The 17,222-nt window shown below is 41.7% G+C and overlaps 1 protein-coding gene across 2 annotated transcripts in view; it reads left to right on the forward strand.

The window, feature by feature from the left end:
• Positions 1 to 9,382, forward strand: part of LOC147693260 (pepsin A-like) — a 126,848-nt gene extending 117,466 nt beyond the window's left edge. For both annotated transcript variants that reach the window (XM_086933654.1, XM_086933655.1), the window contains exon 9: positions 8,740 to 9,382. In XM_086933654.1, the coding sequence (XP_086789780.1) occupies positions 8,740 to 8,865 (126 nt within the window). In that variant the 3' untranslated portion in view covers positions 8,866 to 9,382. The remainder of the gene's footprint in view (positions 1 to 8,739) is intronic.
• Positions 9,383 to 17,222: the final 7,840 nt, after the last annotated feature.

Here is a 17,222-nt window from a genome sequence, read left to right on the forward strand (position 1 = left end):
AGCCGTAAATATTTTGGAACAATTTTCCTTTTATTTTAACTATTTCACACATTATTCCTCACGGCTGGGTGCACCTTAGCGCGTGCATACCACCGGAGGATCACTGTCCTTTTGGTCCTGACGAAAGCTGAGCGACTTGGGCTCACTGAGCAGAAACATGTCGACTATTTTTTCACTCAGTGGACTAGGTGTCTTTAATTATTGAGACCTACCCTATGTTTCCACTTTAAATTGTTTTTAACCAGTGCTGGTTGGACTTTGAATAAAATAGTTGACTGTCACAACTACGCACTTTTCAATTATTTGCACTCACTTAGCACAATTCGGTTTTTCTGTTTGCACCCTCAACACTCACAACAACCAGCTCCGCTGCAAAACAGGCGCCGTAGCACACTGGAAAGACGCTAGGTCTTTCCAGTGGGAACCCAGTGATGAAGCATGTCACCACTAGGTGGTGAGTGAGGGTTCTTACTCAACCTATTTTTGGTTCTCCTTCACTTTTTGTCTGTTTTTTCACCACGTCAAGAGTTTCCCCTGTATGTGGTGTTTTGTTCTATCACTCTTCAGTTGTTTATGTAATTATTCCTTTGGGGTAAGAGAGTGATCTGCCATACCCTTACACTCTTTTTGTTTATTAGTAGTAGCTAAAAAAAACAAGACAAAGTGTAAAGGTAAACATGTGGGTCAGGCAATGGTGCAAAAAGTGTCAGTCCGATCAGTAGGCTTCTGTTGCTTTAGAAGTTGAATTTTCCCATTCTGTTGCTCTCCCACCAAAACAAGTAGCTTCAGTGGGGCCTGAAACTATTTAATCTGATACAGCACTCAACTGTGCCCTGCTATAGGATTTTTCCTTCCACAAAGGAGACTAAGTTAGAAGGTAAAATGTTTGACTGGAACAACCCTCTTGGTGTATCCGACCTCCATCTCACTGCTGTCAGCCTGAAGTTGCCCTCTAGCTTACAGTCAACTACAAAGAGGGATTTTTGGTTGGTGCTTTTCTCTTTACCTTTTCATATAGTTTTAGGATTTGGTTGTGGGATTTTATTATTGTGATGTGTTTTGACTTTGCAAATGGTTTACTCTTTCTAATACTTGACATATCTTCCTAAATTAAGCCTGTCTGCTATGTGCCAAAGGTACTAGGGGAAAAGACCTGGCCTAAATTATTTATTTGATAGGTCATGAATCTTTCCCAGGTGATAACCTGTTTGTTTAGAACCCTAGGCAATTTTCGTGGACAGGTGTTTATGTTGCCCAGCCCTTAAAACAAACTTAGCAGAAAATATTGAGAAAGAGTGATTTTTTCTTCACTTACACAAAGAAGAAAAATTTGAGGGGGCATGGGTGAAAAGGGTATAGTTCCTCTCTTAGCTTTCATTCAAAAATGTTCTAGCAATTGCAGAAAAAACTGCTAAATGGATTTATGCTAAATTTGGCATGAGAAAGAACTTTAATCAGGAAGCATGCCTTTGAGGTCAGTGGCAATAGTTTGTGAGATATTAGCATTTTGAAAAAGCTGCCAGGTGGGCTTTATTAATTTGCTTCATGACAATGCATGACATTTAGAAAATATTACTATTAGTTCATGTTACTCCTGTCATTTTTTAATTTGTGCAGAATCACAAATGGAGAAAGTTAAAAAGGAATGCAAAATTGTGCTAATTTACTGATACATTTGGCACTGTGTGATGAATGAGCACATTATTTGCCAGAAGCTACGAAGGATTGGTTTCCTATTGGTCTTTCAAGCTTTGTGCCAATCCATCAAGGTGGGAGCAAAGTTCCGGAGGGGGGGGGGGGGGGGGGGGGGCAATACTATTTTCATTTGTTTCTGTCCTTATTATTTTTGACAAATCTGCAACAAATGTCACAGGCAGTTAACAAGTTACACCCACTGTAGGTAATTCAGGTTTTGTGCATGTCCATGGCACAGGGTGGGGGGACAACATTAAAGGGGGGGGGTTATTGCGTTTTCAATTTACTAATAGCTTTAGCCCAATTTAACGGATCTGCACCTATGTTAGCAGCAACTTAGCACATTTAACTATATCTTTCTTGGTTTTTCCAAAGCTGTTCAGAACCATTAAGGGCGGGTTCACTTAAGAAGAGGCAAAAAAGTGTTTATTTGTCAATAACATTGACACTGTGTGACAAATGTCAGCGGTTAGCAGATGTGTGAACCTTCCTGAAGGATTTTCATGATCTCTTCTGAAGACACATTGGAGCATATTTACAAGACCCTAATGCCATTGGATCGTCACTTTTCTGATGCTCCGGTGGTGTTGCTCCCTACCCCGTATTTTTCAACGTGGCTTTAAGCCACTTAAAGTAGCTTAATTCCGCATTGTAAATATGCCCCTTTCCGTAGCAGTCAGCTGCAGCAAAAGGGCGGGCAATGGATGTTGCTGTGTGTGTTCCACCGCAACACCCATTGTTTTTTTATGCTGCCCCATATGTACAAGGATGGGGCCAAAAACGAAGGGCAGGTAAATCCTGGTCATAGGATGGTGATACGAGGAGAAATTTTTAATTTCTTCTCCTATTTTGCTCTTTCAGTGTGTGCTACATTCAGCAGCACACATGGAAACAGCAAATCACCGTTACAAATTGGATATGTGCAGGAAGGTGTCTATTCTGGCACATAATCAATCACCCTAGCTGTACAGGCACCCTTGCAACAGCACTTGGGGAAACACAGGGGCGTGCTGTATTTTTACATCACTGCATTTAAAAAATGTCAGACCACAGCATTAACAATTATGGAGCAGCACAACCTGCCGACATTTTATAGTAAATATCCTCCATTGGCATTGAAAGATTACAGACCAACATTTCTATGTAACTATTACTGCAAAATAAACACTGCTACTTTTCTTTACACAACTGAACAGTATAATATACTGGTGACGTGCTGCAAGCCAATGGCACACTGGAATGTATGACATAATATCGACAGACAGAATATCTACATACAAAAATATTGACACAAAAATATCGAAATCAAAAATATCGGAGTCATATCTTCATAAAGGTAAGTACAAAAATATCGAAAAATTAATATCGTAGTACAAAAATATCGAAATTAAAAATATCGTTTTTTAAAATGTATTAATAATGTAAAAATAATTTTAAAATACATATAATTTTACAAATATTAAATAAAAACATTAAAACATAATCAAAAAATTAAAACTAATACATATACATTTATAATAAATTAAAAACTTAATCATTTAATGTAATTTTAATTTTTTTAATTTCATTTAATTGATTTAATTTAAATTTATTTTATTTTTACCCTGTACGCCTGTACCCCAAAAACCCAAAACTGACCCTGAACCCTAAAAATATTCCTGTACCCAAAAAACCCAAAACTGATCCTGAACCCTAAAAATACCCCTTTATCCAAAAACCCACAACTGACCCTGAACCCTAAAAATACCCCTTTATCCAAAAACCCAAAACTGACCCTGAACCCTAAAAATACCCCTTTACCCAAAAACTGAAATCTGACCCTGAACCCAAAAAATACCCCTTTACCCAAGAACTGAAAACTGACCCTGAACCCTAAAAATACCCCTTTACCCAAAAACTGAAAACTGACCCTGAACCCTAAAAATACCCCTTTACCCAAGAACTGAAAACTGACCCTGAACCCTAAATACCCCTTTACCCAAAAACTGAAAACTGACCCTGAACCCTAAAAATACCCCTTTACCCATGAACTGAAAACTGACCCAGAACCCTGAAAATACCCCTTTACCCAAAAACCCAAAACTGACCCTGAACCCTAAAAATACCCCTTTACCCAAAAACCCAAAACTGACCCTGAACCCTAAAAATACTCCTTTACCCAAAATTAATTAATATTATTTAATTACCAATTAATTATTAATTAACAATAACAATAAAGTAAATATATTAGCACATTAGCTGTAATTAATTTAATTTAATAATTAATATTATTTTTTCCCAATTAATTAATTAACAATAACAAAAAATTATATATATAAAAATACTCTAATTATTGTAATTAACTAATTAATATTAATTAATTACCAATTAATTATTAATTAAAAATATGTACAAAATTATATTAATTAATTAACTAATTAATATTAATTAATTACCAATTAATTATTAATAAAAATATTTACAAACATATATTAATTAATTAATTATTATTAAATTACTTCCCACCCTATTCCCCTATAAACCCACAACCCGCTCTGATACTAAAACGCAAAATGTAAACAAGTTTACAAATTTTCAAACATACATTACAAAACATGTTTAACAAACATATAAACAACATAATAAAATACATAACACTAAACAAAATTTCGATATTAGTAAAAATCGATATTAGTAACATACATACCTTAAAAAAACGATATTCTGTCTGTCGATATTGTGGACATCGATATTCTATACTGTCGAAATTAAAACATCGATATTATTGTATATCAATATTTTAATTTCGATATTTTGTCTGCATACCGGCACACTGAGTTCTTATAAATCCTGATCTTTCTGCTAAGTTTTTCGAAAAGGACCAGCTGGAAATTTTAATTCTGGAAAGTGAAAAATCATTCATAATGAACAAGGGGCCTCAGTTATGTCCTTTTCTTTTGCCGTAGGGAAGAGCAGCAGGAAAAGAAAATGGCAGGAATGCACCATTCCTTGTCCTTTTCCCCTGCGCCAGCGCACAGTGGGCTGCCGAGCACCAACGCAGGCACCTTTACACAATGGTGTGAGGGTGCCTGCCTTGCGGGATTGATTATTTTTGTGCAGGAAAGGGAAATCTCCCTGTACAAAAATATTCACAAGAGGCTTTTCCTCTTTCTATGTGTTTTGCAGACTGCAGCACACATAGAAAAAGGAAAAATTAGGAGAAATAAAGACATTTCTCCCCGTTGCACCTCCCTTACGCCTCCCCTGAGGATGCGTAAGCTTTTGGCACTGCCTCAGATTTACGATTTCTCGTAAATCTGGGGCAGTGTCAAAAGGCCATGGATGTTGCTGGGAACGCCCCCAGCAACACCCACTGCACGCCCCTTTAATGCAGGACACTGCGTCAAAGCGACTGATATTTATCAAACAGCATTAAGCCAAAAAAAGTGCCTTAGTGTTGCCTGCAAAATATCACGCAGGCTTCTGCACCACAGAACGTCACAAAAAGTGCGCAAGGGGCTTCATAAATGAGGCCCGATTTCTGTTTTCTTCTTTCATCATCCATGTGCACTCTTTTCAGGAATGTTTACTAGCAGATTAGAAAAATACAACCTGAAATCAGTCTGAAATGAATAATCACCTGGTTAAAGCATACGTCAATGTAATCAGAACAGAAAATACAAATCTACGTTATGTAAAGCTTACTGTAGGCAAATCATACAAGTTTCAGTTCCCCTGAAGGGAGACTCCCTAGTTCTAAACTAAGGTTTTCAGTAGTGGGGTTGGGGAGTTGAATAGCAGGTATCACCAAAATTAACCCTTCCAGAAGAAAGTGTTTTGCTCAAGAGATTAACTCTATGAGCAGAAATAAAGGAAGCATCATGTCTCAAGAGAATATGGAAAAAGATATCAAAGCACTCAATAGAAGTCCGAAGGAATTTTTAGTTAATAGAGTTAGGATTCTTGTGGATGTTTCAGATTTGTGATTTATTGTAGACAGAAGTGATCATCTGTACATATGTATTGAAAACAGCAAAAAACAGCTGACACGTGTTACATCACAAGGTGACTTCTTCAAGGCTGTGGGTGTGTACAAACATAATGTCAGACAAACATATATCTAAATATTAGATATGTTTAAAAACAAGTTAAATCTATGTTAAGGTGCCCTAGAAACAAAGGCTATATAAGGCCATGCTCGAAAAGAGGAATAGATGAGTTGAAGGATCACACTAAATGGTGAACACCATCAAATAGCCCAAAGTATAAATAGTAAAAACGGATTATTTAGTTCTAAAAGAGTCAAAAAGTAAAGGTAGATAGTTAATGTTCACATGCTAGAGTTTATAAAAAATATGAAGTATTAGGTTTGAATAGGACCATGAACACCAATATCCATCTATTAATTTAAAAAAGATGAAAGATGCCCAGTAAGACAAAAGAGAGAAAAGGCAATGACCTAGGCAAGTATGAAATCAGGGTAAACAAAATAGCGGGTAGAGGGATCCGCAGAACCAAGGGTAGAGGTCTAACTTAGAACCTGAGGAATAATACAATACATTACTCCACTGCAGGAGAAGTTCAAAGGTTCTCGGATTCAATAAAAAGATTACAAGACTTACAAGAGCTTCGAAAGATCATGCACCCATCCAACATAAGTCAATGGATGAGCTCTTGCCTCCCCAGAGCAGTACCTGTGCCCTCCAGCATTCCCCTTGTCACTCCGTGAGCACTCTTCTAATCATCCTGTCAGCACCATATATTTATCCAATCACTGTGCCAATACCCAAGCACTTATAAATTCACCATGTAGTATCTTTGCAGCACTCTAATCATCCAGTCACTAAGCATGTGTTTATGCAATGACCCAGGCACTAACAGATGTAGTGCTACAATCCCCAGAGGACTACCTATGCAGTCCAGTAATCTGCTGTCACTACCTATGCACTCCTCCAATCCACCCAGCCAGCACAAAGTACTCATTCAATCACTCCACAAAACCCCAAGCACTTGTAAATTCTTCATGTACTCTCTTTATAGTGCTGTAATCATCCAGTCACTACCCATGTACTGATGCAATGGCCCGGACACTAACACATGCACTGCTACAATCCCCTGAGCACTTCCCATGCAGACCTCTAACTACCTGCACACTATTGATTCACTCCTCCAATTACGCAGGTAGTGCCCAGGCACTCCAGAAATCCCTGTCACTACCCATGCACTCCTCCAAACACCCAGCGAGCACTATGTACTCATTCAATCACTCCACCAAGACCCAAGCACTTGTAAAGTCATCATGTACTCTCCTAAAAGTACTGTAATCATCCAGTCACTGCCCATGTACTCATGCAATGACCCAGTAACTAGTACATGCACTGCTACAATCCCTTGAGGACTACCCATGCAGTCCAGGAATCTCCCTGGTAATACCTGTGCAGCCAGTCCTATGTACTTATCCAATCACTGCGCCAAATCCCAAGCACTTATAAATACACCAAGTCCTACTTATGTAACCACAGGAGGCGTCCACCCTGGAAATGGGATCAATAGAGAGTAGAAGATCATGCAGAGACCATGATAAGTTCCTGTCTATGAGAAAAAGACATGTTTGCGTCCCCTGTGAAAAACACTACCCCAGCAATGTTAATCACCATCGTAAGCAAAACATTTTAGAGTCAAGTGATAGACAAGCTGGATTTTTTAGTAGCAGAACTTTCACCATTAACTTGACTTTCACCAGAATGCCAATATCTGTTAGAGTCGTATTGGTCGGTATATGTGTAATGGGATATATGGAATATAACCAGTAATGGCTTGTTTTTAGTAGCAGGACTTTCACCATTAACTGGATTTTCACCAGTAATGACTTAGTTACACTAGCAGGATAGCATAACACAGCATATGTTTCCAATCGTAACAGGTACCAAAGTAACACAGAACGATATAATTCATGCCAGCCCTTATTTCATATGGTGGGGCAGCAAAGATATGACGTTTCTAAAGGTAAAGGGACAGTCGCCATCAAAGGTGCACAGGAGCAGGTTTTAGTGCCCAGAACAAAAAATAAACAACTCAATCATGAAGTTCAACAAGGTAGACACTCCTACGGTTCCCAAAGTTAAAGAACCAATCAAAAGTAAACATTAAGTGAAACTCACGGTGTACGCCCTCTTCTCACGAATCATATGATGGAAGATTTTCAGCGTCATGATCTTCATAGATATCACACAAGGAAGCATTCACATCCACTGCTTGTCTCACACGCAGGTTCTAAGAGTTTCTGACCAGCTCAATAAAAGATAAGTTCAATGAACTTCACACATACAATCTATCAATCACAGCACAGTTTAAGAGAACACAGGTGAAACTTGGCTTGGAAACAAGAGAACAGAATATGCACAGCAAGCAGAAATGCATTTAATTTCAAGTGAGCCTTTTCAAATTGAGACCTACAGTGACCATAGTCAAGTTAACTAAGAAATGGATTATGGCACACATAATCCAAAATCATACTAGAATATATGTAAGGTATGATTAAATGTGACACACATTAACATTTTGTTAAATGAAAATGAAAGATAGTGGCAATTGTGTAATCAAGGTAACATTCCATCTCTTCCACGACACCAGTTGAGGGTGCTCAGTACATTAGGAGCCACATTTATCAATGGGTTTATTCCACTCCTAAACCCACTGATGACATATTTGAGGTGGTTCTTCAGGTGACTTCCTTTGTTCTTCAGTAACTGTGTTAGAGATGTTCAAAGCTGATCCCTCTCTTGTGGGCTAGTACATGACACTAGACATCGCCCAACAGAAAGACATGATCCTGTTATCTTTTGATGAGCTCCAGAGAGGGCTCACACAAGAGAATATAGTGAAATAGCTCTCCACGAAGATTCTGTAGAGTATGTGGCTCTGTGTATATTGATGAAGCATTGATGTCAAATATTTATTCCCAGGATGCAATTCCAAAAATGTTTAAAATGGATCATTAAACCATAGAAAAGCATCCAATTACCATGCAAACTTTGCTAAATGACACTTTCTGACTTCCCACAGACACATTGCAACGTGAAGATCCATCCCAACCATCGCCACTGGGTCCTCGGGGACGTCTTCATCAGAGAGTACTATGTTGTGTTTGACAGCGCAAACAATGCCATTGGCCTGGCCTCCAGCAACTGAAGAAGAAGCTTCTTCAAATGTTTCAGATTCATCAGGGACAGACTGGGCCGAAACACCATGACTGGTTAACAAACATTTGGCAAATCAACATAGAGTAAATCAGACAAAAAAGTTATCGATGAATAAATCAACAAAAAAAGCTGTTTTCATTAAAAAGAGGTTGTTATTAGAATATCTCTAGAAAGGCTAATAACAGTCAATATAATGGAACAAACAATAGTAGAGAGGGAAAGCGTGTGACCGCCAATGCACCTCCTAAGATGGTTGCCAAGCAGGTTTTCTATTGACTCAGGGAGAGGCCATGTTGGCTTCTTGCAGTCCAGGGCATGTGAAGACAGCATTGTTAGGAGAAGGTACTTGGAGTCCAGGCCAAGGCCGTCGTGCTTCTTGTGAATCAAACTTGAAAGCTGCCTCAACTGCTGATCACTTTAGAAACACAATGTAACCTGGTCATTGTATTCCACATCTAAATTAAAATCACTTATGTTGATAATAAAACCAGTTTTCTAACCACAAATCTGTTGTAGTTTTATTTTCTTCTCGCACTTATAGTGATTTAATAATTCTAACATAAACAACTAAACAACTACACCTTTTTTTTTTAGGTTAGTACTTTTTAGTACTTTACTGACTGGAGTTTCACTCACTTCTGTCTATACCAGGTTAGCTGGTCTTTGTCCATAGATACTGCTTTGGGGACGTACCACCAGTGATCTTTTTGTGCCTGGAGCGGTTCGCAATATCCCACTACTTACAGGTTGGACCGCCCGTCTCAGTGACCCTACCATACGAGGGAGCTCTCTACTGCCAAGTGACCCCGGGAGACAGTGGGCGGCCAGCGAGGAATTAAATCCTGGGCTAGTGGGCTGTAGCCTGGCCAGGAACTGCTGTGGGATGGCGCTGGGCAGACCAGAACAGCCCTGCAATGGGGCGTCGGCCTCCATGCATCGTACTAGAGGAGATAAGTCCAACTGGGACAGCTGAGTCGACACCTGGGTGTTGCCCGCGGGGACCACTGTGGTCATACATTGTCACACAGAATTGACCGACCCTCATAGATGCACTGGAGGTGTTTAGCTGAACGATGTGGGCAAAGCACACGTGCTGAGGCATTGTGAAAAATAATTCGAATTACAAATTGTGTGCTTCATGTCCTGGACAGCAAAGCTTGTGGAATGACCTGTGCTAGGTTTTTACCTTAGGGATGGGGCCAGCTCATGGCCTCAGAGAGAAAACAGTCTGTGCCCGTAAATGATGCTGCCTGTTCTTATTTAGTACTCTCTCTTTGTCTACTTCCTTTACTCCTATCCCCTTTCACCTGATTATCCCCCCTTGTCTGCTACACTGCCAGGCCCCCTGCCCTTTTGTGCCCTTTGACTAAGCACTCCTTCTCCCCTTGTTGGGGAAAGATCCAATAGTTATACTCTGGAGTCTCAGCGAACCTGCTGAGAGAGTTCACAGTGCCAAGGGAGCCACTCACAGCAGAGGTATGGTATGGCACCCCTTGCCAAAGACATCCCTCTCCCCTTTTTGGGGAAGGATTCAGTATGTAAGCCTTGGACTCTCAGAAACCCCTCTGAGAGAGTCCACTGCATATAGGGAGCCTCTCGCAACAGAGATGGAAAATTATACCACTTCCCCTGGGGTCACAGCTTACTGGACTTTGGACGCAGCTCTGACTCGTCTATCGGTTTGTGTCCCCGTCACCCTCCCCCTCCTCTTTCCATGCTGTGTCTCTCACCCTCCCCTCCTCTTCCCTCCTCCATTCTCTGTCTACTTCTCCTGCTCCTACCCACCTCCCCTGAATCTCTCCCCTTCCCTGCTTTTTCCCTTCCGTATATGTCCTTTTTGTTTGTCTCAACCTTACATGTAACTAGGTTGCCATGCTCTAATAACTGTGTAACCTTTGTAACGATGTAACCTGCAACTATGGTCTGATACTCACATAAAGCGTTCTGATACCTCCGGGTCTAGCCAGCGCTGTATATAACCTTTAAAATAAATAAATAAATAAAATAGAGAATAGTAAGGATTACACAAATATAAGGAAAATATACCTTATTAACAATGCATAACATTAGTGGAATCAATTGAACCAGAAAATACTTAACAATATAGGAATATGAAATCTAGGTATAACAATAAACAGAATAAACAGGAAAGAAAAACTATACAATTAATAAAACATTTTCTTTTGTTTTTACAAAAAGAAACAGAAGAAAAAAGAAAAAACAAAGAACAAAAGAGAACAAAGGAAAGAGAATTATTAGGAAGGTAGTAAAGAGGAGCCAGAGTTGGTCGGATTTGATTTTCCAAGATGAAGAATACAAGGGAAACAGTAGATATTCTATGTTCATCACAGATAAGGTTCCACCAGGCCATAGTAGATAACTTAGAGCTGTCTTTCCAACATGATAAAATAATTTTAAAAGCAAGTGCCATAAATAGATTAAATAAAACAGCTTTGATAGGTAAGTTATCAAAGTCAGCAGACAAGGTACCAAGAAAAACATTCTGGACAGAAAGTGGAATATTACATGGGAAAAGCAATAAACATTTTTCCCAAATAGTTTTCCAAAGTACATAAACTTTAGAGCAATGATCGAGAAGTTGACTCAAGTACCATCAGATTCAAGACATGACCAATAGGAAGAGGAAACAGATGAGTCAATTTTATGCAGAAAGAAGGGGAAATTACAGCTCTGTTATAGATAGAATATTTGTGAGTTATATTGGCAGCCTCAGATGTTTTAAATAATTTACCCCATAATAAGTCCCATTGTTGGATAGTTAAAGATTGAGAAATATCTCTTTCCCATAATAGTTCAGTAGGTGGTTTATTTCTTATAGAAAGTGGGGAAGAGAGAGCCTTATAAATAAAGGAGGCTTTAGGTGTGGAATCAGTAGAAAGATCCCATAGAAGTGTCAGAAGAATAAATGGTGTGACATCAGGTGTAAAGTTATTGCTTAATAAATTAGTACGGAGTATAGGAATTAATTGATTATATTATTGAAGACAGGAATCAGGTAGGCCATAGTTCTCCTGTGAAAATAAAATAAAATTATGGGAAGTCAAAAATGAACAAAAAAAATACCCTTTTCCTTCCAATGTTTGAGGTAGAATGATTTGTGGGGGAATTTAATGAATTTGAAGTACCAAATAGAGGATTCAAGAATGGATTGATGAGAATCAGATCCTTGGTTAAAAAGGATGAGTAATAAATAATGGGAATATGAAGGTGCAATTAGACATAGAAACAACATTTTTTTTTTATTTTCTTTAAACTTTGTTTATTGAATGCAATCAGAAGTACATTACATGATTGAACGACATCTTGTACATTATCATCAAATTTCAGTTCAACATCATTCAAAGTTACTTAGGATATATCTCCTATCATCCTCATCTGTCTACGCCATTCCATTTCAACCGTGGGTGACCGTGAGACACACAGATCCCCCTGTACTTGTTCCAGTGTGACCATTTCCTGTACCCTTTCTTTGGGCAGCCCCTTGCCTTATAGACCTCTGCCTCTGCCAACATGCATCTATCCATTTCCCTAAACCATAGAGTGATACGGGGAGAGTTCTAGTCTCCCAAACCCTTGGCTATTTCTCTCTTCACCAGTGTGTACCCCAGTGTTGTGAACTGTTGTAAATCTCTGTTAAGTCAGTGGCCTCCCAGATGTTTAGTAGCCCCAGTTGTGGGGTTAATTGTATGTCTTTACCCAGGGCCTTTAACATGTGAGTTGTGACTCCCTCCCACAATGGGTGCACCTTGGGGCATGTCCACAGAGAATGGTAATATGTGGCCCTTTAGCTACAGCCCCTTACACACCTGTCATCCAGCCTGGTCCCTGTTTTAGCCAATATCAACCCAGTGATATATAATCAGTGAAGTATTTTAAGTTGGATCAAGTGAAACCTCTGAGGTATGGCCACCTCACGTGGGGACATTAGCGCCTTCTGCCAGTCTTCGTCCTCAAGAGGGCCAATGCCTTCCTGCCATCGGACCCTGTGTTTCGGAAAGTTATCTGGGAGGTTATTGCTCAATTTATTATAAGTTAGGGATATTGCTTTAGATCTAAGGGGTCCATCGAGCAGGTGGTCTTCCAGCTGCAACGACTCCGGAATGTCTGCGAGAGATGGAAAGGCTGTGTGTAAAGCGTCTCTGATTTGTAGATATCTATACGATTCTCCCTGGGATAGCTGATATTTGTCCTGGAGTTCTCTAAAGGTCAAAACAGCCCCTTTCTTGACCAGATCTCTCACCGTGGATATCCCTATGAGGTCCCACTTATCAAATCCAGGGTGGGAGCCCAGCCTTCCCAGCTTATGCGTAAACCACAATGGCGTGGCTAGCGAGAGAGTGTCGGCCGAGCCCAGTCGAGCTGTAAATATACGCCAGATGTCCAAGGTATATTTGATTTCTCCAAAGAATTTCCATGAGTTCTTCTTATCAGAAGTGTAGAGAGCCCCCAGATATCCTGAGCGGTCAGTTTGATATCTATCCAGGGCATATGCCGGATCATCCGGGGGGTAGTACACCCAATGTTTGACTGTCACTAGGTGTGATGCACAATAGTACCGTTGTAAATCAGGAAGGGCTATGCCCCGTCGTACCATCCTTTCGAAAGTTCTGTCGAGCAATTCTAGGGGCTCTCCCATCCCACAGTAATGTGGTAACCACACTCTTTACCGCTTTAAGGTAGGAGTCTGGGACTCTGTGGGGACAATTCTGGAGGATATAAAGAAATTTGGGAAGGGCTAGCATCTTAAACAATGCTGCTCTCCCCACCAACATTAGAGGCAGAGTCCTCCAATGTTTCACCTCTGCACGTAATCTGGCCAAAGGCGGGGCCAAATTTGAATTGAAGAATCCGGCTGGGTCCGGAGTAATCCCCAGATAGCGGAAACCATCTGTTGCTACCGATAGTGCACATTGTGGTGGGAGGCGAGGTGCCTCCCCTGTCAGCATGAACAGGACTGACTTATGCCAATTTATGGCATAACCTGAGTTTTTACCAAAGTTTGTAAATATGTCTAAGACTACACTAACACCTTCAATGCTCATGACGAGCTCAGCTTGTCATGAGCCACAGTGCTCGTGGATATTGTATGCGTACAACGATATACGATCTTCCACCTCATCCACCCAACGCAGGCCACGCACCATCACGTCTCTACGTATCCAGGCTGCCAGTGGCTCCAACATGTGAGAAGTTAGCCTTGCATATGATGTCCACTATTCTAGTGGGCACCTTGCACCAGTCTAAACAACCCTTATTGTGGTGGTTGTAAAGTCAGCCTTATAGACAAGCTATCCTAGTGGTAGCATGGACCAGCAGTCTTAGGCTAAAACTTCAGAAAGCATGTAAAGCAAGCTGTTTTACCAATTATAATCCCTTGAGTCCCAAATGAAAGGACACCATACAAGGTATATATCAAATATATATGTATTTATTTCTAACACAACCCCTCTGTACTCTTAATAATGTTAGAGGTCGAAATACATCACAAGTTACTCATTAAGCATACTATAAGCTGCACAAATACAGTTCTGCCCTAGGGGCCTCACAAACCATATACTAAGTAAGTGGTATTATAACCACTACAGGAATAGTGAATAGGCCTAGGGCCTAGGGATTCGCTGGGGCTACACTAGACAACCAAAGGTTAGGAAGTAGGAGACCCACGGGAGACGCGTGCAGTGTCTAAACACAGTTGCGAGTTACCATTGACTTATAATGGAGAACGAAGAAGTTACAAAGTTACTGATAAATGACACTTCCGAATGGACTACGGTAAAACCCCTTTAAGCTAGGAAACTTCGAGAGTCAACACCCATGGGAGCACCGGAGTACTCGAGTTACCTCACACAGGAAAGCCGGGTGCATAGGTATCTTTTCGTGTCGGGTTTCATCGATGTTTTTTATGGAGATCTGCAAAGAAATGCTGGAGGCGACCAGAGGAAAAGTGTCCGGGTGGATCCAAGGGTGGTTCGGAGATGAGAAGAACCTGAAAGCAGAGGGGACAGTCTGGGTCACTAGCTAGTGACCAGGAAGGAACCAGGCGATGTAGAGTTAATTCAGGTGAAGAGGTGAAGCTTGTCTCTGCAGCCACAAAGACCAGGAGGTGTCGGTGATGACCAGGAGCTGGATTCGAGCTGCCCCATAAAGGATCTAGGTGACTGCGGTGTCGGTATCCATATTGGACCCAACAAGGCTTGGTAACTGCAAACCATGGAGGAAGTGAAGATTGGCTTCGAGTCAGACAATCAAGGTCTGGGGGGCTTCTCCTTTGGAGGGAAGCTGGAGCAAGCCTGGAGCAACCAAGAGAGCAGTTTCGTTTCTAAGGTTCATCTTCAGAGGGCTCACTAGCTAAGAAGCTAGCAACTGGGAAGACGTGTTGCACTGAAATGTAGGAGCAGGCCCCACGTGGCACTCGTGGAGTGTGGAGGGCTGAGCTTGGGTGCAAATGGCGCTCAGGTTTGGGGATTCTGAAACCCTAATGCACTGCTTCGAGGGTGACTCAGTAGTGGACTGTTATCAAAATGCAGGATGTCCAGGATGTCCGGTCCCACATCTCTTGTGTCCGCCACGGGTCTCAGCTTTGTTGTGGATGTGGATTGGAGTCGGAGAAGTTTGGAAGGCCAGTTCCTGAGTAGCTGAGTCTTCGGGTTCCAGCAGGAGCATCGACAAAGCAGACGGGCAAGTTACTGGTGGTGCCTATTTGTACAGGGTGGTCACTTCTTGACCACAAGGGAGATGTCTTCAGTCTTCTAGTCGATATAGAACGTCGAAGGTCCAAGAGTTCGTATCAAAGTTTCCTCCAGGATTAATCTAAAGTCTCTAGACTCAGCTCCTATCTTTATACTGATTTTAGGGGCTGGATTACCTGCTTGGTTCCTCCTATGGGTGGACCCTGAGAAGGGGCTGGTTACACCCCTTTCCCTTTGTCCAGTTTTGTGCCAGAGCGAGGCTGGAGTGCCCCAGCAACTGGTTTGAACCGGGCTATGCATGGATCACCTTGTGTGCCCCAGGCAGTGTCTGGAAAAGCATCTTTCCATTCATCCCACTCTGCCCCAATACACTACAGGCTGTCTGGGGAGGTGTTAGCACCTCACTCGACAGGAAACCTATTGTCCAAGCCTCCCTTGCTGGAGTATCCCCCAGCTGCAGGAGGTCAGACTTGTGTCTGTGGCAGCAGCAAAAAACAGTGGGGACAACGGGCATCCCTGCCTTGTGCCCCTATGGAGTTCAAACGGTCAGGAAGTGAAACCAATAATCTTCACCTGCCCCAGGACTCCCGTATATAGGAGTCTTACCCAGGCCATATACTTGGGTCCTAGCCCTGCTCTCCATTGCACCTCGAACAAATACGGCCACTCTATGGAGTCAAATGCCATAGAGGCATCAAGGGAAAGGATTGCTACGTCTTCTACAATGTTCGGCCTTCTTGCCATCACATTATGTACCCTACGCAATAGAGCTGTGTTACGCCCTGGCATGAAGCCGGATTGATCTGGATGAATCAATGATGTAATAACAGACGTTAACCTGTTAGCCAATACTTTCGCTAATATCTTTGTCTCGACATTAATCAATGAGATCGGCCTGTAAGAAATGCACGCGTCCTTAGGTTTGCCCTGTTTATGGACAACTACAATTGTGGCCAGGCGCTGATCTAGGGGCAGCTATCCCACCTCCAAGCTCTCATCATACATGGCTTTCAGATGCGGAATAGTCAAGGAGGTCGCCGCTTTAAAAAATTCCACTGGTACACCATTGGGTGCCATGGTCTTTCCTGATTTAAGTTGTCCCAGGGCCTTGCTAATCTCTTCCGTAGAGAGGTTCGCATCCATCGTGTCCCTCTCTATGTTTGATAGACAGGGAACTTTGCTGTCCTGAAGTAATTGACCGAAGTCGTCACCTGTATAGTCTGTCGAGGGGGTATATACCTTCTCAAAGTGATCAGCAAAGTAGTTTGCTATATCCTGTGGGTGTGTTACCGTGTCTCTATCTGTAGTCATCAGCATCTGGACCCATCTGGATGCCGTTTTCCCGTCTCTCCAGCCACGCCAGTGTCCTGCCGGTTCTGTCCCAGAGTTCATATAGTCTGTGTTGTATCACATTTTGCTTGACCACTGCTTGCTCCTTAGCCTTTAACCTGAATTTCTCCTGTTTTAGGAGCCACACCACAATTGTCTCTGCCCCCACAGCCGCCTCCATGTCGCGGGCCTGCAGAGAAGCCCGGCGGCCACCACCACTCACCAGCTTCCCCTCGGGTGGGTCCCAACCTCCAGGTCCTTTTTCCCAGCGCTCCCCGCTTAGGCCCCGATGCCGGGGTCTCACGTA

Source organism: Lissotriton vulgaris, chromosome 8, assembly GCF_964263255.1.
Source record: "Lissotriton vulgaris chromosome 8, aLisVul1.2, whole genome shotgun sequence".
Lineage (NCBI taxonomy): Eukaryota > Metazoa > Chordata > Amphibia > Caudata > Salamandridae > Lissotriton > Lissotriton vulgaris.